This window comes from Phalacrocorax aristotelis, chromosome 23, assembly GCF_949628215.1.
Source record: "Phalacrocorax aristotelis chromosome 23, bGulAri2.1, whole genome shotgun sequence".
Taxonomy (NCBI): Eukaryota; Metazoa; Chordata; class Aves; order Suliformes; family Phalacrocoracidae; genus Phalacrocorax; species Phalacrocorax aristotelis.
Genome location: NC_134298.1, coordinates 3467755 through 3488371, shown reverse-complemented (window position 1 = coordinate 3488371; position 20617 = coordinate 3467755). Strand labels below are relative to the sequence as shown.

Below are 20617 nucleotides of genomic sequence, written 5' to 3'. Positions count from 1 at the left end.
GATGGGAATGTCTCTGAGGCAGGCAGAAGTATGGATTAATGTAAAGGGACTCCTGCAACAGCATGAGAGGCACTGCAAAGCAGGAGCCGTATGCATGTGATCTACTGCTGCAAAAACATGCAGGATAGAAAAATGGATGTTTTCTGTGGGAAGCAAGATGTTTCTTTTGTCAAAAGGAGCACTTGGGTGGCTGGAAACTCAACTGTGTGCTAGGAATGGCTTTGGGCACTTTTCAAGTGCCTTCGTTTCAACCCCTGCTCCCAGCACCTCATTGGCAGTGACAACGCAGTCACCCGTGCTGGGAGGGGATGAGCTGCAAGGTTCCCCCATCCTTGTTCAGCTGGGGGTTGCAGACCTCCACCTCCAACAGCAGGGCAGGCTCACTCCTCTTCTCCCGTCCCCAAGATGGGGACATCAGCCCTCTTCCCCCTTCACAGGGGTGCTTCCAGGAGGACCTGCTTATAAAACTGCTGCTATGAAAACCCCCTCCCTGAAAGCTGGGGTGTGAGGGTGTTTTTTCTTTCCTGGTTGATGGGTCCCACAGAGCCCCCCAACAAGCTCTGAGATGTATTGTCACTCATGCCCCCACAGCCCCTGATGCACTTGGCTCTATGAACTCCCCCATCCCTCGTTCCCCATGTCACCACCAGTGCTGCTCATCTTACTTGTGGTGTTGTACCGTACGCCATAGAAATATTCGGGGCAGGGGCGAGCTACCAGCAGTCCCACCGCACTACGGGGCCAACACGTGCCGATCAGGTCTACGGAGGCGTTGCACTGGGGACCTGCAGGGAAAAAGGGTAGAGGGTTAGTGGAGGTCTGTGGGCCACTGTGGGCCATCTCCAGGCTGTTGAAGGGTCAAGGTTTGCCTGGAGAACTGGAGCTGCAGTCCTGGCTGAGCTGATGGGCCTCTGCAAGCTCAACCCCTCGAAAAGCCTCAAGGCAGAAGCAAAATGGGGTCTGTGCCAAGACTCCCCAAGGGCTGATTGATCCATCCTGGCCATGACTGTTGCCCTGGTCCTGTCTGAGCACCTGGGTTAAGCCCTGTTCTGACACAAACCTGGTTTTCTGACCTGCCTTCCCAAGTCAGCTGGCGGTTCCCTGGCTCTGGTCTTCCAGCCCTACTCCTTTCTTCAACCATGACTTTGGCATCCAGCCCTGCAACAGCCACGAATAAGCCAGATTTTCTCTTTCCCAGTGGTGACTCCAGCCTGGTGCTTGTGGGACACTCCTCAGAGCCCCTCCAACCCTCTCACACCTGGCTGCAAGATCTCCTTCCTAGTTGTTCCTGTTGGTCTCTTCCAGCCTTTCCTGGGAAGAAAACTCCAAGCCTGCTGCTGCTATTTCAGATTTCAAGCAGGACTTGTGTGCTTTTCCCAGCTACACAAGTGTGCTAACGTAGGCATTAGGTAGGCCAGATTGCAGGCTTTTTAATGTATAATTTGTGTATATTTAGAACAACATGTACTGTAGCTAAATATGTCCTAGCTGCATTTCAAAGTGAGGTAGGAAGCACAACGGCTGTGATATCCATATAATACTGTCCTTGACAGGCAGCAGATGGATGGGCAGCAGGCCCTGGAAGGGGCAGAGTTCAGTGCAAACCTCTCCTGGGTACCAGAGATGTTTGTGCTGCTGGCCCAGAGGAAGGCATTGCCATTTCCTAAGGCAAAGCGCCCTGATCCACAGCTCTCTGGGTGCAAGAACACAGCATTTCCTCTCCACCTGGACTCGATGGTTGTTATTTGAACGCCTTTTCTGAAACTTCCTATGGATAGAGCTGGCTAAACAGTGACTGAACAAAAAAGAAAGATACTGTATCATTAATATGATGAAGGTTTTAATGGGGGGATATTCGTTTTCATTGATTATCTGAAAAATTGTCTCCTTAGTTTCTTGCGATGTCCTCAGAGCAAATTTTCACTGCAAAGAAAAGGAGGGGTTTCGTCAAACATTTTTGCAAGGGAAAACACTTCCAAGCCTATGAGCTGGGGAAGCATCAGAGCATGGTGAGCGATACCTCCTGCCTTCCATAGCTTGTAGGGAGAAATTAATTTTAATGATGACCTTTGCTTTTAGCTTTGCTAATGTGTATGGTTGCTGCGGCAACCTTCCCTTTAAGTTAACTGTTTTGAGCCTGTATATCTTAGGAAACAAGGTGCATTTAATCAGGTGCAGTGTGTCTGTGCTTATCAGCATCCATTAGCATTTGTTTAGCTCCTTAGTTGTTTTGACCCAAATTTGACAGAGAAATGGAGGGTCACAGAAAATGAAGTCCCTGTTAAAAATTTTACGATAATACTCATCCAGGAAGGGAAAAGACAACTGGTAATTGCTTCAACCGAAGACAAAGTTAAATTGCAAGTACTCTCCCTGTCAGCCGCCTGGGACTCCACCCAGGTGAGAAGCTGCTTGAATATCTGGACTAGGAAAAGCTTCACTTGGATTAAGTCAGCACGGAAGAACGGGGCTTGCACGGTGCTAATGCCCAGAGCAGCTCACGCAGTCATGGAAAACCCTCCCTGTGACTGGTGGGGCTGAGCACAAACTCCATTTTCTCCATACCCCTTCACACCTCACTTTCCCTCCTGCATCCCAGGGGCTGTGCTGGGGCACAGGCACCGACTGCTCAGGGAGGACAAGCAGGAAGACTCAGTAATTAAAAGTCAGCAGAGCAAGAGAGCGGCAGCGATGGTACTCTGCATCAGTAAAACAAAACCACAGCGATGCCGTTAATAACCAAAACCAAGATAGATTCATGGAAATGATGTGGCCAGACAAAGGTGGCATCGTTCTGTCATATGTCAGCTCAAGTTTGGATTTAATATTTCCACATTTCTCCAAGGCACTTGATTTAATGCTGCCTGTCCCTCTTATTAAAGCACTGCGGATACCCACCAGATGACAAGCTGAGTGGATGGGTCTTGCAGTCCCACCGTGGCGGGGATACGGGGTGAAGGTGGAGCAGCATCACCAGGAGCTCAGCCCCTTCCTCGTCCCGTGGGTCGCGGTTGTGGTGTGGGGTGACATTCGGGCTTGGGGGCTGTGGTCGGGTGAGTGGAGGTCAGGCTCAGCCAGGCTGTAGGAGGCTCCTGGGACTTCACCCTGCCCACAACAGGCTTCACCCCAGCACTGCTGTAGGCAGTGTTTTGTGGTCTGTCCCACCATTTTTTATTCTAGTGAGTGGCTCTAATATTTTTCCCAGGCTCACACTGAGAAATGCCTAATGAAGAAAAGCTGCAGAAAGCAGATGCTGCTCTTTTTGCTCTCTCCAGCATATAGGGAGGAAAAAAATCTCCTGCTGGGGAAGGGTTAAGTAAAACAGCGAAGTCAAAGAGTGCCGTGAGGTCTGTGACACCCCATTTGCCCAGAACGACTGTCTGCTCCAGCTGCTCCCCAGTGGCACAGAGCTCCCAGCATTTAGAGTACTGTTTAGCATGGAAATTACATGTATCAGTGATAAATGCTTTCTTATCTGCTTTGCGGCCCATCCGTATTTGCAGTGGGATTATTCTCCCAGGTCCTGCAGATGTCTGCTCCAGCTTCCTCAGCACCATTGGCTGCACAGACAGTTTTGGTCTTTGCAGCTTTACAGCAAGAAAGGTCAATGAATTTCCTACCTGCATCCAATGTCCCTGACTTGGCTCCCTCCCACAAAGAAACATGGCATTTGGGGTTGGAAGGAGCCCTTCCTGCTTTGAGATGGGGAATCTGGCACGGGGGAAGTCACTCAAATCCCTTCTCACCCTATTTCCTTCGGATTGTGCTGCTTTGGAGCAATATAAAGCATCCTTTCTTCTGAAGAAAAAAGGTGCTTGTCCAGGGACTTACACTGAGACAACTACATCACAATAACTACCTCAGGATAACTATAGCAATGTCTCTCCTCTCTGTATAAAACATCCTTCTCCAGCCTGCTTCCACCACTTGCAGGGGCCCCTGAGAGGGCTCCAAGCTAAAGCCACGCAGCCGTGTGAAGCCTGGCAGGGTAAAGATCTCCAGTCCCAGCTAATCTGCCAGAAGATTTTGAGCAAATTTAAAGAGGATGGAGTGTGTTTATCCTGGGCCAGCACCACCGGACGTGTGGCCACAGTGCGTCTTGAGCTGATGCCAAGAGGTCTGAAGAGTTATTGTACCATCAAACCAGTGCTCGGGTGGTATGAAGAGAACTAAAGCAAAGGTTGTGCTGATATAACCGTGCTGGTAAGCACCTCCTCATCTCGCACTGGGCAAAGCTATACATCCTAGCTTGCTGCTGTGCCCTCAGCAACACTACGGCTGCTCAAAACCTCTCTCCTCTTGTGCGATGCAAAGGGGCCAGGACAGATGATGGAAATCTGAATCACAGGCTTGTTCCCGTGGTTGGGAGTGATGAGGTTATTTATCTAAGGTGTCTCAGGAGGCTGAGTAACAACTGAAAGTTGTTAGCTCATATTTCTACCTGTCCTGAGCTCTTATTTAACCACAATGATCTCTGTCCACCCCTGATGTCCTCAGTGACTGCATTGCTGCTGCTGCCTCTTGGGCAGGCTGAAGCCTCTGGCTCCTTGAGGGCGTCCCTGCTGCAGCAGTTGCATTGGGCAATCAGGGCTTCGTCTCCATGTCTAACAAAGATACACTCGCTGCGGCCAGCACACAAAAGGTTGATTGTCCCTCCTGGGCAGCTCCACCGCACTCACCATACTGGTGGAGCAGAAGGAGTCATTTCACCCCTTATTGCCCCAAAGCAAGGGTCTTTTGGGGGATGCTCTTATTTCAAGGTGCTGATGTTCCAAGGAGGGGTCGCTGGATCCCAGCTCCCGAGACACTCAGGCGTTAAATGCTTGAGTAACTCCTTGAGGCACTGAGGGAAATGGCACTGGGGGACAATTTATGTTAACATGGGGTTGAAATTGGGGTGGTGGAGCTGCTTGCCTTCCCTCAGAGTCAGGGTTGGGTATTCAATATAGCTGGGATTAACTGTGGTTGTTTCAAAATACTTAGATCCTTGCTCACACCCTACTTTCAGCACGGCTTTCAGTGGGTGTTTCCTTTTATCTTTGTAAGAGTCCAGTCCTTAAAAAATCCCCAGCAAGCCTCCGAAGCATTCAGGTTCCATGATCCTCACCGTAAAATAACACAGGCTAATTAAGCAAAGTGTCTCTGTAATGAATTTTCAGTTTATTGCTGTTCACCATCACTGACTGTCCCCTTGGGTCTTTGTGGCTACTCTAGAGAAGAATAAATAGGAGGCATCAAACCTAGCTTCTGCCACTGGTATTTGATGCATCCGCTCAATGTTGTCACTTAAGACTGACCCATGTCCAGCTTTGGTGGAGCATATATATTTATTGAATATGTAATATACTGGGGTAGGTTTGGGGCATATCTTGTTCTCCTGATATGACCCGTAGAGTGGTTGGAGTTGTGTTATTACCAAGGGTATCAGCAAGTGGTTTATTCCCTGGTATTGGCTGCGCTTTGCTGGTGGGTGAGCAAAGCAGCATAATCCCCCGCTGGCAGAGCTTTCCTAGCAGAGACTTCTAGTTCGGCTACAACTGAACAGAGTAGCTGGCAACGATTTTACTGCATCCAGTCCAAAGTGCAGTTTAACTGCCATAGCTGCCACTCATGCTGAGACGTGCCAGGACACTGTTTCATACCAGAAAACCTCATCACCTTCTTCCCACCTCTAGTACAATAAAACCTACGAATATAAGAAACTTCCTATTGACATCCCTGTTTCCTAGCTGATGGAGCAAAATGGCTTTATCGATACTAGTATACACTTAAACCACTATGATTTTCTAGATAGGTAAGTTCCCATTTTTTGGTTCCCAAACCTGCCCCAGTATCACTGCTCTCCCTTGGCGCTAAATCCCTGGAGGACTCATTGCTGCCTCCTTAGTCCCTGCTCAGGTCCTTTATTAGTGGAAGTGATACCAACTGAGGCTGAAGGGAAAAGAGGTGCTGATGTTGTTAATTTGACCTTTATGAATTTAAATTCAAGTCTCTCCCCAGGGGCATCAGAGAGTGAATGGAACAGCAGCGGCACGAGGAGGGATTGCTGGAGTAGCGCCAGCGGTCTGGGGAGCTGAGCTGGAGCAGGTGGAAAGTCTCTTGGTCAAACTGTCACCCGCTGTGAAACATGTTTCCAAACCTGTCTGATGAAGTGCCTGCGAAGGAAACGCTCTCATCGCTCACCGCTCTCCTGTGCTTCTCAGCCACAGGCTTTTGCTGTATCTGGACCAACTTGATTTGCTTTATTTAAATGCAAAGCTGTGCTCCCTTCCCCTCCTTGAAAAAACCTCCAGTTAAAAAAAGTAAAAGACATTTCTATTCAGTTCTGCCTAGCTTTGGTGTCATTTTCCTTTGCTTTAGGTGAACTTACAGTGGCAGGAAACATTTCCTTCCTGGGAAGGAATCAGCTCCCCTCCCTCTCCTGAGCACACGCACGGGATTGAGGGTAACAATTTATTTTATTGTGGTAACAGTTTAAACAACTTAGAAGAGTCAACCATGCAGCCAGGACCAGCCTGGGCTATTAGCAATTGGGTGCCAACTTCTTGAGCTGATCCAAGCTTAAATGCTACAAACGGCAAAACAACCCCGTGAGCACTCCGAGCTCGCTCCACTCGAGTGCTTTCTGCTGGGCTGCTTTGGAAAAGCCTCATCTATTAATTAGGAAGAGGCTTTCCCACCTGGTCAGGTTGCCCCTTTCTTCCCCAGGGAGATGCCACGATGGGAAGCGGTCCTGCAGCTGCAGGAGGATGCTTTGCCCTGATGGGTGAAATGACCTTGGGCCGCCGTAACAGGTTTCATGGCAGGGCGAGGCGGGAAGCAGCTGCGCACAGACCCCGGGGAGCTGAAATCATCAGGAAGACAAATTCACGGTCTGAGGAAATCTGTAGGCTGGGAGCCCTTGGGACAGGCACCTATCCACCCTGGACAAGCGACGCTGATCCTCACTGCATTCCTTTTCAAGCCTAATCTGGGAATTTCTTGGATTCCAGGTGTTTGGGGGTGCAGCTGACCCAACTTTCCTAATGCACCACATTGACCTCAAGCCCAGCCTGATATGATTTCTGCCTGGGGGAGAAAATATTCACTGCTACTGAGGAAAGCAGCCTTTCTGATGGAGTGGCCAATTATGCATGGGTACCCATGTGTCCCAGCACCGGCCAGAATCAGGGGCTCACCGAGAGGTATTTTTGATCCATACCTAAAATATCTGGTTGGACCATCACACCTGTGCATGGAGCCTGAATCCCAAGGGACATCACTCTGCGCTGGGGACAGGGTGCTTAGGGGAAGATGGGTAAATCAACGGTGATAAGAGGGGAGGACAAGGGAGCTCTGTGGGGCTCAGCTGCTCCGCTTCCTGGGATAAGGGTTCGCTTACAAGCCTGCACCCCATGAGCCTGGTGAGCATTACCCCAGGTCTGTCTCCACCACACTGCTGTGAGCAGAGACCTTTCCAGCTCAGTGCATGCACCTCAGAGAGTGCTGGCACCCTGGTGATATCACTGTCCAGCCAGGCATCCTTATTAAAAAGTGTGAGACTAAATCATGAAGGGCCTGGTGACCTGAGAGAAGAGGAGAGCCCATGCTGGGCTGTGTTTTGGAGGAGGGATGCTGCTCACGGGTATGAGGCGGGGCCCCTCTGTGCATCCAACTGATGCCCTGCCAAGCTGCGTGCTGGAGGACCGCTGGGCTCGTGTTCTCGGCATGTGCCATTTCCCAAGGGTTATGCAGACATTAACAAATTAAGTCTCACGGCCTCGCTGCAATTCTCATTAGCGTCATCCTAACAACTCTCCACGTTAAATAGCCTCAAAACAAAGTTTCCAGTTTTGTAAATATCCCTCCCTAGGAATCGCTGCCTGGATCAGGCAGGACTTAAATGGACCCCAAGGATGAGGGCTGGCGCTGAGCTCCACTCAGCAAGCAGCAGCCGTAAGACAATTAGTTTCCTCTCTACCTCTTGTTCTAAGCCCCCTCCTTGAGCTGGGAGCAGCTCTCACATGCGCCAGCCCCACCCCAACTTAATGAGTTACTCAGGTCAGATGTGTGGAGGTGTTGGAGACTTTGCCAACCTGAAGCCTGACATGTTGTGCTCCGCTGTCCCAGGGCGATGGGCACTGAGGTGCACTAAATCCTGCTTGGATTCATGCTAATAAATCCCTAGTGAGCAAAGCCCAGTCCTTGCAGAAAGCAGCACCCACTGCTCGAGGGTGGTGGCTGTTGCAGGGTGCATCCACCAGCAAAGCCATGGCAGAAATGCTGCACCCTCTCTGCCCTCTCCCCTGGGCTCAGGAGATTCCAGCAGTGGGGGGCAAAGGCCGTGAGCTGGGCATGGGGAGGGTCACGGACCTGCCTGCTGCCCTGGCTTGTGCCACCAGCTGGTCCGTGCATCGCAAGAGGACCCTGTGGTGCTTGGCCAGTGCTTCTGTGGGTCAGAGCCCACAGAGCTGGACACATGATGCACCGGGGGAGGTGAGTAAGAAGAAAACAATTGCCATTTATCACAGCCTAACACGATCAAGGACAACCACCTTGCCAAGCAGAGTGATGAAACCTTCAGGGAGCAAAGCGCATGAGTGATGACCAGGTTTCTTGTCTGCACTGTGCCCAGGCCAGAGAGACACAGGCGTCTCCCTTTCCACTGCTGGCATTGCTCTCCCTCGGCTTTCTGCCTCCATTTCTTGGGCTGGGGATGCTCTGCCATGCACTGAATTAGCTGGTGCCAAGCTCTAATTTTTTAAAAATGCATTTTTAACACTGCTGCTAATGGGAGCTGGGTGGCGGGCAGCCATCCGTCAGTGCCGGGCCCCTGTGGCCATCCATCACCCTGATGGAGAGAGTTGCTCTGAGCAGCAGGGACCGGGGAAAGGCGGGCAACTGTGGGAAAATGAACTCTGCAGTATCCCTGAGCTGGGGAGGGCTTTTCTCCTTGTCCCTGTGAGCTCCTTTCCTCTCCCCTAGCCACCTTTCCTCCCCCAAGCCCTGTCACTGCTGAGGTGACATCCAAGTCACGTCTTGAATATAGGCTTAAAAGTCAGTTTTGGCACAAACACGTCTTGGGCCTGACCTGGTTGGATGCAAACCCGTGTATGGGTGGTGAGTAGCAGTGAGCTGCCCATGACCCTGCTGGTCTCACCCAGCACAGCTGAGCCAGCCCTGGCCATGGTCACACCCCCAGAAGCTCCCTGTGGCTGGTGGCCTCCCAAAGTGCTCAGTGACATACATCTAGGAGCCCTGGGGAATGGAGGGTGGCCGAGCCCTGAGCACGTGGTGGCCACACTGCACTGGTGACGTGGTCTTTGCAGAAAGTCACTATCTCCAGTTGTCACCCCTGGGCAGGGAGATGGCAGAGGGGGGGTGGACGTAAGAGATGAAGGTCCTGGTGTCCCTGGGCATGGCAGAGAATGAGCAGTGAAGGAGCAGGGACTGGACAGATGTCTCTTTGCCCACCTCCCCCTCAAGCCCAGCCCAGCAGACATTTATTTTCTCTATTTTTAGCTCTCCGGAGCTTTGCATCTTCTACCTGCCTCAACTGTCACCCTGCAAAGAGGTTGCTGCAGCAGCCAGCACAGGGCTGCAGTGCAGCCTCAGCACATCCCACCTCCCCCCAAAAAGGAGCCAGGCGGCTGCAGATCAGCCCAGAGACACCCCCCTACCCCCTGTTCCAGCCATCCCTGCCACCAGGGTCCCCTGGGGATGGCTAGGGTGGGCTGGGGATGCGGGGCACTCACCTGTGTGGTTTGTGACAGGCGGCAGGCTCTCACAGTACTGCTCTTGGATGGAGGCTGCAACTGGGCTATCCCACAGGAGAAATGCCTGCACAGGGAGAGAGCAGACCACAGGCAGCGTTATATGTGCAATATGCCACTTCTCCAGGCCCCTATCCCTCCTTGGACATGGCAGCAGGTGGGTCAGATCTGAGCTTGTCCATGTTTCAGTGGATGCCACCTCCAAAGCTGCACCATGGACATGTACTCATCCGTAGGATGGGTTTCCCAGCCCAGAGGAGCTGGGCTTATCCAGCCTGGGGCTGTGAGGCTGATGCTCCCTGCTCTGTTTCCCACCCACTGATCCCCTCTGCCCCAAATATCCGCCTCAGCAAACCATACTGCAGCCCTGCAAAGCCCCTGCCAGGCCACAGAGCTTCTGCTATTTAGCAATTTAATCCACACTTTTAGCATCTTCACATCCTGAGAGCAGACAGGGGAAACAGGATGAGCCTGACACCATGCTTAGATTTTTCTATACCTTATTAAAATCACAGCCTTGTAAGCTGTCAGTGGGAAGATGTTAATACACGTCCTTAAGGAGATCTGATCCACAGTTAACCATGTCTGGCTAAAGCCTTTTTCCAGCAGAAAGGCTCGTCTGCAAGCACTGCCATTCCCATTGCTCTGGGAAGCATTGACTGGGATCTATCCCATCCCTTCTCCTGAGCTGCTCCTGGGTGGCTCTGCAGCTCCGCTGGAAGCGAAAACCATCAACTCCGTTTACATGGGGAGCTATTTTGGAAAAGCTACTTCCAAATTATGGTGTCTTTGAAGGAGTTTGGGGACACTAAAACCAAGAAAGGCAATTGCAAGTGGAAGATGGCAGAGGGATGGTGCTGTTAGACCCAAGGCTCACCAGGGAGGCAGGTGGGGGAAGGAGGGAACCTGCTCTTTTGCAGAACACCCAGGTTTCTACCAGAACAGCTGTCCATTTTCTCCTCCAGCTCAGAGAGGGTGACGCGGTGACCAGGTTGATCCCCTCTGCTCGGGGGATGGATGCCAATGGTGGATGAGGCATAACTCCACTTCTCTCACCCCAAGCCTGCCCTGCGGGGACTGACCAAACCTCTTGGAGGAAAGCTCACTGCTGACTGAATGGCAGAGCCGTGCCCCAACATACAAGGTCGTACAGATCCTTTGGGAAGCTCAAACCTGAGCCTGGAGGCAGGAGAGGCTGCAGCCTCCTCTGCTTGCAAGCAAACCCCCAGCTCCCTGGGTGGTGGGCTCAGATGCCGTCCTGTGCTGAGCCAATAAAATGAACAACCACCTCTGCCTTCCCCCCCAGCCAGGCTGGTCCCTAGTGCCTGATCTCCCTTCCTGAGTGCCATTTACCTTCAAAACTGCCCTGGGTAGGGAAGACATGGTCCTCCTCTTGCACTGTAGCCATATAAACACTGGCTGCTCTTGCTGGCACACCCAGCACTCCCCTGTGCCTTACCAAAGCATTAGCAGGATTTATTCAGGCACGGAGACAAGCTCAGCACCCACTTGCTCTTTTCCAAACAACTATTTACTGCCTTGGGAAGCTGGTTTTGACAGCAAGAGAGATGTCAGGCAGACGTGTAAATGGAGCTGAGAATAGCTTCCTTGTTATGACTGCTCCAGATGGCACAGGGGATCTGGCAGCTAAACCCTGCCCTGAGAGCAGGTGCCATGTGGGGCTCCTGTTGTGCTGGTCCTGCAGGAGCCGGGCACCTCCTGGCTCTCTTTGCCAAAGGCTGAGACCACCCAAACTCCAGATATGGGGTAAACAGGGTGTCGTGGCATCAGCTCCCCTCTGTGTTGATGCCCGCAGCTGGCGCCTGCCAGACCTCATGGCTCTTCACATGGGCAGCCGGGGACAAAAGAGTTCCTCCCAAAAGGGGCTGGGATGGTTTGCCTACCTGAACAGGCTATCAAGTGTTAATTGGATGTGTTTCTCCTAACCACAGCCTGCTCCAGCCTTGCAGTGCCCGTTCTCCTTCCAGACACAGGGAGAGGTCTTGGCACTGAGCAGCAACGTGGACCAAGCTACAGCTAGAGCAGAGTACGGATGGAGTGCAGTCTCTGGCTTTTTGCAGGCTTTGTAAATGAGGTGGAACCACTACAGAAGGAAGAAAGAAGGGAAAAAAGGTTCCCAAAACACAACAAACCCTAACAGCTTTTTTACCAGGCTCCAAGTCTCGTCTCACTGCAATGTGGCCATGCTCTCATCAGGGGCAGAGCTTTTTTTCCCACTCCTGTCAGCCCCAGCTCGAGGGGGATAAGCTGGGGAAGGTGGCAGCTCCAATTGATTTGCACAAGCCAAAAGCATCCTGATCTGGTACCCTGACAGTCGGGCTCTTTTCTATGTTTTGTCCTGTGCGGGTTACTTTAACCCCTCCCCAGGCTTTGCAGAGAGACTGGGTCAAAGCTTCGTCCTTGAAGAGCTTCGCCTGCCAGAGCATTGCTGCCGTAACATGCCACATGGTGCCCAGCAGGTCCCAGGCTGGCCGGGTTGGAGCCAAGCATGCCTCAACAGCCCTGAAATGGTGGTGGGTCATGCTCAGGACAGAGAAGGGCTGTGTCCCTCTGCCCTTCCAGCTCTGCTTTGGCACAGGCTATGGTAAATCATGCTCTGCGGTGAAGAACACCTCTGCGACCTCTCTTGCTCTGCCAAAATCCTGGAGAGCTTCAGCTGAGCGTTCAGCTGCACGGGGAAAGAAAAGCAATCTGATTTTCTAGAAGCAGCCACTTTGCACAGAGGTCCTGGTCAGCCTGGGAAGGTGCTCCCACGGGAACCACGGTTCTGCTCAGAGCTGCACAGACCCCATGAGGTCCCACACTGGCAACAGCTTCTCCTCCACCAGGAGCCACTGATGGCTCCACTGCTGTTGCCTCAGCATCTGCCCAGCTCCCTTCCAGGCTCTGTTAATGTCTCGATTTTACACACGGGGAGGCATCGCAGCAGAAGGTGATGGTGCTGGGTTAACTTTGGACTTCACAGAGCAGCACGCTCCCTCCTTTCCCCACCATGTTTCGTGCAGCCGGATCAGCTGGTCCCCACCAGCCCTCACTACACGGCTCAGACACCAAAACCTGATGCTGCTGCAGTGTTTCCTGCATCCCGCACACAGCAAACACCAGCTGCAGTCAGTGTCCCACCACCCACCGAGTCAAGGCTGTCCCAGAAGGGAAACTGAGGCTCTGAGTCCCCCTTGCCTAAGGTCACTCAGGCTGTGCTGCACCGCATGGGGCAGGCTGCTCCTACCCAGACCCACCAGCTGTGCCCTGATGCGATGCCATGATCTGATGGGTTTTTTTGGAGCCCACAAGGGGCATGGGGTGGCCGGTCCCCTGGGCCACGAGATGCAGCACAGCGGGCTGAGATGGTGTCGGCTCTTTGGCATGAGGAGGCTGGGGGTCTCACTGCCGGTATGGGTGTGAGCAGCAAACATTACGCGCACACACACACGACATCAATCTTTCTGACCTGCCGCTGACCTAGCAGCAAAATTCAATTAATAACAATTAGTAATTAATGTCCCCTGCAGTGCTTTCCCTCTCCAATCCACAGATATTAATATATTCACATCTGAGTCAAACATCAACCCCCCCCGCCCCATGCTATCCAGAGACAGGCTTGTCCCCCCTTGATATCTTATTGCCTCAGACAAGATCGGATCTGCATGGCAGGAAGGGCTGACAGTTCTGAGCAGCGAGATAGATGTCTCGTAGCCTAATTAGCAATCTAAGATGGGGCTTGGGTTTTCCACGGCCGACAGGGCTGTAATTGGAGAGCGGAGCAATGAGCAGGATGAAGCAGCGCGAGCCAATGGCTTTGCACAAAGCTGGAGAGGTCAGCGGCACCGATGGATGGTGATGGCCACTGAGACCCCCCTGGGGGGGTGGTCAACACTAGCAACCCTGGAGTCGTCCTTGCTGTAGGGACCTTTCTCACCCCTCGGTTCTGCTCCCCAGCTTGGCTGGGCTTCCTGCCCCCAGACACTTGATGTGGAAGAAGAAAGGCCTCCTGGCACCCATGGGCAGGGGAAGGGCTGAGCACAGTCTCTCTGCCCCAGACCTTTTCTGAGGTTCCCCAGGGTGTCAGGCTGGGATCAAGGCTGCTCTTGGCCCCAAGCCTGCTGGAAAAGGTGCCAGACTTTGGGTGTTAAATACAGTGAGAGTTAAAGGAGATGGATGCCAACCTCGGATGGCAGAGCAACATCAGCAGTGCAGGAAAGGAGGGCATGGAGCAGCACGTCTTGCCAACACCGCAGCCATAGGCTGGAGGTGGCCTTGAAAAAGCCTGACTAAAAGAGCTGCCCCCTCAAATGTTCTTGGAGGTGGCCATGGTGCCTCCAGTCCTTGCTGCCCAGCCCTCCCTGTCCCCTACCTTCATTCTGCTGTGGTGGATCTCTCTACCCTTGTCTCCTCGGACTTCCAGACACCGTCTTCTGCAGCTGCTGAGCTTCTTGGACCTCCACCTTGCGGGCTTTCACGTGGAAAAGTCCCATCCCCAGTCCAAGCCACAAATGAAACCCCCAGGGAGCATCTGACCCATGAAAGACCCCTTCTCCAACCTCTTCCCTTAGCCTTGGCAGTGTTTTTCCACCCCCTGAGATCAAGGTTTCTCTGAAACCCCCACTTTATTAACAAGCACCTCGGTGCTCCGTCGCTTGCTTTCGTGCAAAGCCACATCAGAAGCTCTGCTAGCGTCAAGGCATCAAGGCAAAGCACAGGCAGCAGACAAGAACCACAGGGGGATTTTCTGTGGCTGATGTTTCTCAGGGGGAAGAGCAGGCAGCAAGAATGACTCCATCTGGCATTAAAATCTGTGAATTTATGAATTTAGCCATATTAGAGGGCCAGCCTCTGTCGTTGTGTAGAGAGGGGCTTTGGTGTGAGTATTTATTCTGTTTGGAGTCTCCCTCTGAGCATGCTGGATGCAGACCCTAACAAAAGAATATCAATCAGGGCTAAATGAATGCCCTGTAAAACCTGATTTATGAGCAATTAAAGGTTTTCCTGGATTAAGCTCTGGTTTCTCTCGCTCGCCATAAATAATTCTGACTTCATTTATCTATGAAAAGGGGTGTGGATTTTTGGGGAGAGGTGAAAAAAAGGATAATGGCATTTGGGTGGAGGAATCTAAAGGCATAAACAAGCCGGGGAAGGGGATGCTGTGTCAATCTAAGCGGCTCCTATGGCATCCGGATTTGCCAGAGCAAAGGCTGCTAAAGAAGAGTTGGAGTGACAGACACAAGCACACGGGAGGGCTGTTTTTCTAAGGTGGTTGTATTAAACTCTCCTGCAGATTGTGCATGTGGGGCCTGGTCACATTCACAGATATTTTCATTTTGGGCTTGGAGGTTTGTTTTGCCCAGGTGCCTCCCAGGACCCACATCTCGGCTGCCCTGAGCCCCCTCCTTCACCCATCACCTTTTTAGGGTCATACCCTGGGCTGAACATCCACCGTTTAATTCACCTACAATTTTCCTCCAGTTTATCTGCATTAACAGCTAGGGAAAGCTTGGCCACAGAAAAGCTGCATCTGGCATTGCTTTTCCAGGGTGAATAGTATGGGATTTCAGGGTGGAAGAGGGACAATGACCTGCAAAAGGCCCTTTGCCCTCTGCCGTATGAACAGAGGCAATTGTTTTTGGGTGGGTGACTCATTGATAAAGCAGGTCACTCTGCAGAGAAGGAGGGTCTCTTCTATTAGCTCAAAATACAGTTAGGGAAAAAAGGAAAAACAACAGATGGGCCTCTCGGTATGTTATACCATCTTCAGAAAGAGCCACCCGCTGATGAGTGACAGCTCTCAAGCGTTGGACAACGGCTCCTGGGCTCAGTTTGTTGAGGGAGCCCCATGCTAATGATCTGTGCTTTCTTTTGGGTCCAAATACTGTTCTCCAAGATAAACCCGCAGATGCAGCCTCTCTCAATGCTGCAGGCTCGGACCTCAGCTTGAGCTTGTCGCTCAGAACAAACTTCTGGGCCAGCCCTGTGCAGGATGTCTGGTGAGCAGAGCTGTATTTCAGGGCAGGGTTGAGCTGGCTGTGCAGGCTATTCTCATCGTATTTCTATATATTCATCCTATGGTGATAGAGCAGCTATTCTGGGAACAGGCTGTGCCATTTCCATTCACTTCTTCACTGGAGATGTGAAACCACGGGGATGATTTCATACACACTGAATCAACTCTGGCTTTTAAGGAAAGCAAGGACTGGAAGAGATCCCCGGGGTCAGCATGTCCTGCTACTGCAGCTCCGTGTCTTACCCAAGGATCTGAGCAGCAAAGGGGCAGGGGGCTGGTTTTTGGGCTTATTGCTGCTGGAGCTGATCAAGGGAGAGGGGGAACTACCCCACCCGCAGCATCACACTCTGTTTCTCCATAAAATGCTGTTGCAAAGAGTTTTATCAGCCCCAGAATTGTCGTTAGTATCTGACAAAGCTGTAGGTGAACTGTTTCTTTTTAACCACTTGTTTAGTTTGTTTAAATGACTTGCAGGGTGCTAGAGAGAATTCTGCAGCAAGTTCGGCTGCCTGTCTCCTGCTCTGTCTGTCCGACCCCCTGAGGCATGTCTACCCAGCAAAGCAAGGTGGACAAATAGATGCTAAACTGGACCTGCTGGTCAGATGCATGGGGAACATCTTAGCTGTGCTAGGCCAAGGATCTGCAGGCTGCAAAATTTGCCCAAGCAGGGGAGGATCCCCCTTGCTGAGCCCTCTGTTGGAGCTGGGCTGCTGCAGGTCTCTGCACTCGCAGGCTGGATGCTGCTGCAGGTACGCCTGGCTGCAGGGACGTGCTCACTTAAGGCTGGAGTTTCATGGTCCTTTAGCCCATGGTGTCCCCAGGAGAAGGTTGGGATCGTGCTGGAAAAGGGTCTGAATTCTGAATGCATATATTTAGAAGAACAAATAGATAGTTTGGCTGCAAAGGGGTGTTATGTAGATTGGGTGTTTTTATTTGGATCTGTCTGGGAGAGACTTCTTTTTCTTGGGCTGGTTTTCATGCCCCCCTCCTGGTCCCAGCCCCAGCACAGAGATGGTTTTACTCTCAAACTCTGGATGCTTTTTGAGGATTTGGCCCCCTGTCTTCACAAGGAGACCATCCTTGGGGAAGACCTAGTGATGGCTAGCGAAACCCCCGAGCTCGAGGAGGTTTAGCAGAGGATGGGAGCTGTGTCTCAGCACTTTTGGGCTTTTTCTTCTGACCACTTTTTTGCTCACGCAGTAGCTATTGGGAGCTGTCATGATCACTTGGCTGTCCCCATCTCAGACCCTGCCCCTATTGCACTGGGTCTGGGCTTTGCCAACGGTGTCCCCACATATTGGTCAAGCCCACCTAGGCTGGGGAGAAGAGATCCTGCCCTGTCTCACCTTCATTTCTTACATAAGAAACAAACAAAACCCAAACTGGGGAATATAACTGCAAAAGAGCTCCTATAAAACAGGATTAGGGGTGTGCAGTTATAAGCGAAAGCAGCTGCTCAGAAGGGGAGCTCTTAAAAGCCGCACCAACTTGGCAAGGAGGTCGCCTGGCGCACATCAGCTCTTCTCATCGCTTAGGTGAGAACTTTCCTGTCCCAAAGGTGCAGCTAAATACTCCTCCTGCTCTTACCGCCGGCGGTGTAGGCTGAGAAACCGGCCCACAGGGTATGAACCGCAACGGTGCTGACAGGGAGGGCTGACCCTCCGCTTTTTCTGCCGTTTTAACTCCGCAGTCACCACTGGCCTACTGAGACAGCATTTTGCAGAGAACCAGGCAATTTTTTTCTTTTAACCCTCTTGACACAGAGGTTTAATCAAAAACCTGATCGTTTTGTTTAATTGCTTACATAGGTTTGTTCAAATAACGTTCAAGATTTCACTGGAAACCTTTTCGTCTCCTCATTTCCCCAGGGTTTGGGATTTAAACATGCTTTGGGCTGGGAACATTTCTTTTCTTGATGAGCCCTCGGGGAGGAGGAATATTGCTTCTGACAAAGCATTTGCATTTTGTGCAGAGCTGCAAAATTAGCAGTGGCTACAGTTCCACAGCGAGCAATTTAGAGAGGAAAGTATTGTGCTTTGCGGGTGGGGGGGAAAAGGAGCAGTTTCTTTAGAAAATCAATTAAGGGGGATACAATTAGGCATGTGCATTGTGTGTCCCCATCCATCACACCCCCAGAGCGGCCGCCCCCTCCCAGCAGCCTAAGGAAAACTGGCGGCAGCTGGTTTCACTGGGAGGTGTGAGGTGGGGAGCTGCTGGAGCTGGGCTATGCTCCGGAGGACCTGGCTGCAAGTCTTCCCCATTTAAAGATCCTTTCACTGACACCAGCCTCACCCCACTAGTTTTTGGGCATGGTGACCTCCTGCCAAGCCCCCGTGCCTCTACCGGAGGAATTCTCCTGAGGGCCCTTTGTGTAGCGGTTCCTCCTTTTACTTTTCCCTTCCTTCAAAGAAATGGGAAAGTCATTGAGGAGAAAGCAAGCGGTGCAGGGTGTGGAGAGGGTGACGGGGAGGAAGGCAGAAAGGCCCTTCTAGGAGAAAAGGACTTAAAAGCATCTTACCTGCAGGAGGAGGAGGAGGGCAGGACGTAGGCTGGGCACCATCCTTAACCCCCACTGCGCCCAGCTCCCCGGGGCATGGTTGGCAGCGGTCCCCACTCCTACTGGACTCCTTCTGCCGTCAGGGATAAAATCCTCTGGGCTTCGTGCAGAGGAGCGTGTCCAGGTCTGGTGGGGCTGCGGGGAGCCGGGCAGGTACCTTTCACCCTCCCCCTTGCTCAGCAACCTGCTCCTGCCTTTTATAACCTCCCTCGGAGCCGGTCCTCTGGCTTCCCACCTTCCAGCTTGCCTAGCGATGGGCTACATCCCTCCTCACCAGCCTCCCACTCCCCCCTTCACTCCCTCCTCCTCTTCCTCCTCCCCTTTTCCTTCCTCCACCTCCCTAGTGCCTTCCAACTCTATTTTTTTTTCCTTTCTCCTTCCCTTCCTCAGCATCTTCAGCAGCAGAAACTTCCCCCTCGACCCAGGGACCCCCACCTGCCCCCCCCCAGCTCCCCCCTGGACCAGGCTGTCCCCTCTCTGCCCCTTGCACTCCCATTTTGCAGCCGCTGCTGTGGGCTTTCCTGTGGAAGCTGGGGGCTCCCCTCGGGGTACGCAAAGGGATTGGGGCTGCAATTCGCGGGAGGGTTTATGGATTCGGGGACTTGGCTCCAGGGCTCTGGCAGAGGGACTGAGGGAAGGGGAGGTTCCCCTCCTGCCGACACTCTTTGCAGCCTTTTGCAAGCTGGCTGGTGAACGTGGAGGGAGGTGAGAGCCCCTGTGCCATGAGGATGGGGTGCAATGGGCTTCACACCTTCCTTGTGAGGGAGATGCTCCTGAGACAAGGAGGGGGTGTGGGGCGTGTGTCCTTCCACACAGTGGGGCTGTGCTGAGGGCACTTGGCAGTAACAGGGGAAACTGAGTCACGGAGGAGGTTGGGGTGCTGCTGGGAGGGTGGCTTTTCTCCTAGGTTGGGTGGTGGAAGGGGCAGAGGCGGTGGGGCATGAGCAGGAGCAGTGGGGCTTAAACTGGCCAAGGAGAGGGGCACTGGTTTGGGGGATGTGTTCTGGGGAGCAGGAGGTGGAGGGGAGCCTGGATGGTGCTTCTGGGGTCTTGGCTAATGACCCCCCCACCCGCCTCAGACATTAAGGGCTCTCTGTTGCACCTCTCTGTCTCACCTCCTGCCATCCCCTGGCAGCCTCCACCCTGGGCTCCTGGGGAGGGTTCCCCTGCATCCCCTGTCTCTTGGGGATGCCATGGCCAGGCTCTGAGCTGGCCGAATCTCTCTCTGGGTGAAACCTGCTCCCCCATGCCAGGGCAGTTTCAGGGTATCCCTTCTGCACCCGCCTGGGTCTTGAGGGGGTCATCACCAGCCATGGCTTGCTGCGCCCACCCCAGGGACTGAGCCAGGCTCTGCCTGCCCGTAGTCACCTGGCAGCAGCAAGTTATGGTTTCTTCTTTTCTTGAGGAAATAGAGTGCCAAGGTGTGCTGCTGCAGGATGAAGGGGATGAAGGAAGACATTGCCATTGGGGTCACCATCCTGGGGGCGGCAAAGATGTTTCCCCTACCTGATGCTGGTGCATCCACCAACAGCCTCTTGTGGGGTACTGGAGCACACTCCCCTCTTAGTCCCAACCACAGCCTCCACCTCTGGGAACGGCTGCAGACCATGGTGTATCACAGAGAGAACAACAGGAGGGCAGTGTGCCTTGATGGATTCACAGCCAAAGCCTCCAGCCATCTCTGCTGAGCTGCATTCTGTCTCTGAAGCGTGGGAGAGGGCAGGAGGTGAGCAAGATCCTTCCTGCATCTGCTGAACCAAGGCACAAGCAGCTGGCCAGGGCTGTACCTGAGCATGCAGGTGAAACCGGTGACCCATCCCAGGCCCCAAAGGGTAAATGCTCCTGACCCAGTAATTAAAGGGAATAAACAACACAGGCATAAATCTTCTGGCATTAGATGGATTTAATCAACTGTGTCATTGCTTTGGCAAAGAAGTTTGATAATATGCAAAGCTCTGGTAAATTCAGGAAACTCTTTGTTTCTTAGGTATCCTAACATCCCCACCCCAACAAGTGACAGGATGAGACACACTCCAGAGCCACCCTTGGGTTACCTTTCACTTCAATAAACCCAAATAAAAATGCAAAATTTTCTAAAAAAAGGCTTGAGAAATCTCCCATGTCCTTGGGCAGCCTGGATTTGGCCTGTTCATGAATTCATCATGAGTCTAGGACACAGGTCCACACTCTGGTTTTGGGGGGCTGCTCAGGGCTTTGTGCACCCCAGGGCACAGAAGGCACCTTGCAGCTGAGAGCACTGGGGACCCACGTCCATGCTGAGCCCCTGGA

General features: G+C 52.6%; 1 protein-coding gene across 1 annotated transcript in view; it reads right to left on the bottom strand.

The window, feature by feature from the left end:
• CRHR1 (corticotropin releasing hormone receptor 1) overlaps positions 1–18575 on the bottom strand; it is a 28107-nt gene extending 9532 nt beyond the window's left edge. Inside the window, exons 1-3 of the mRNA XM_075116913.1 lie at positions 18290–18575; positions 9735–9819; positions 666–785 (exon numbers count right to left, since the gene is read on the bottom strand). Of these exons, the coding sequence (XP_074973014.1) occupies positions 666–785; positions 9735–9819; positions 18290–18331 (247 nt within the window). The 5' untranslated portion in view covers positions 18332–18575. The remainder of the gene's footprint in view (positions 1–665; positions 786–9734; positions 9820–18289) is intronic.
• Positions 18576–20617: the final 2042 nt, after the last annotated feature.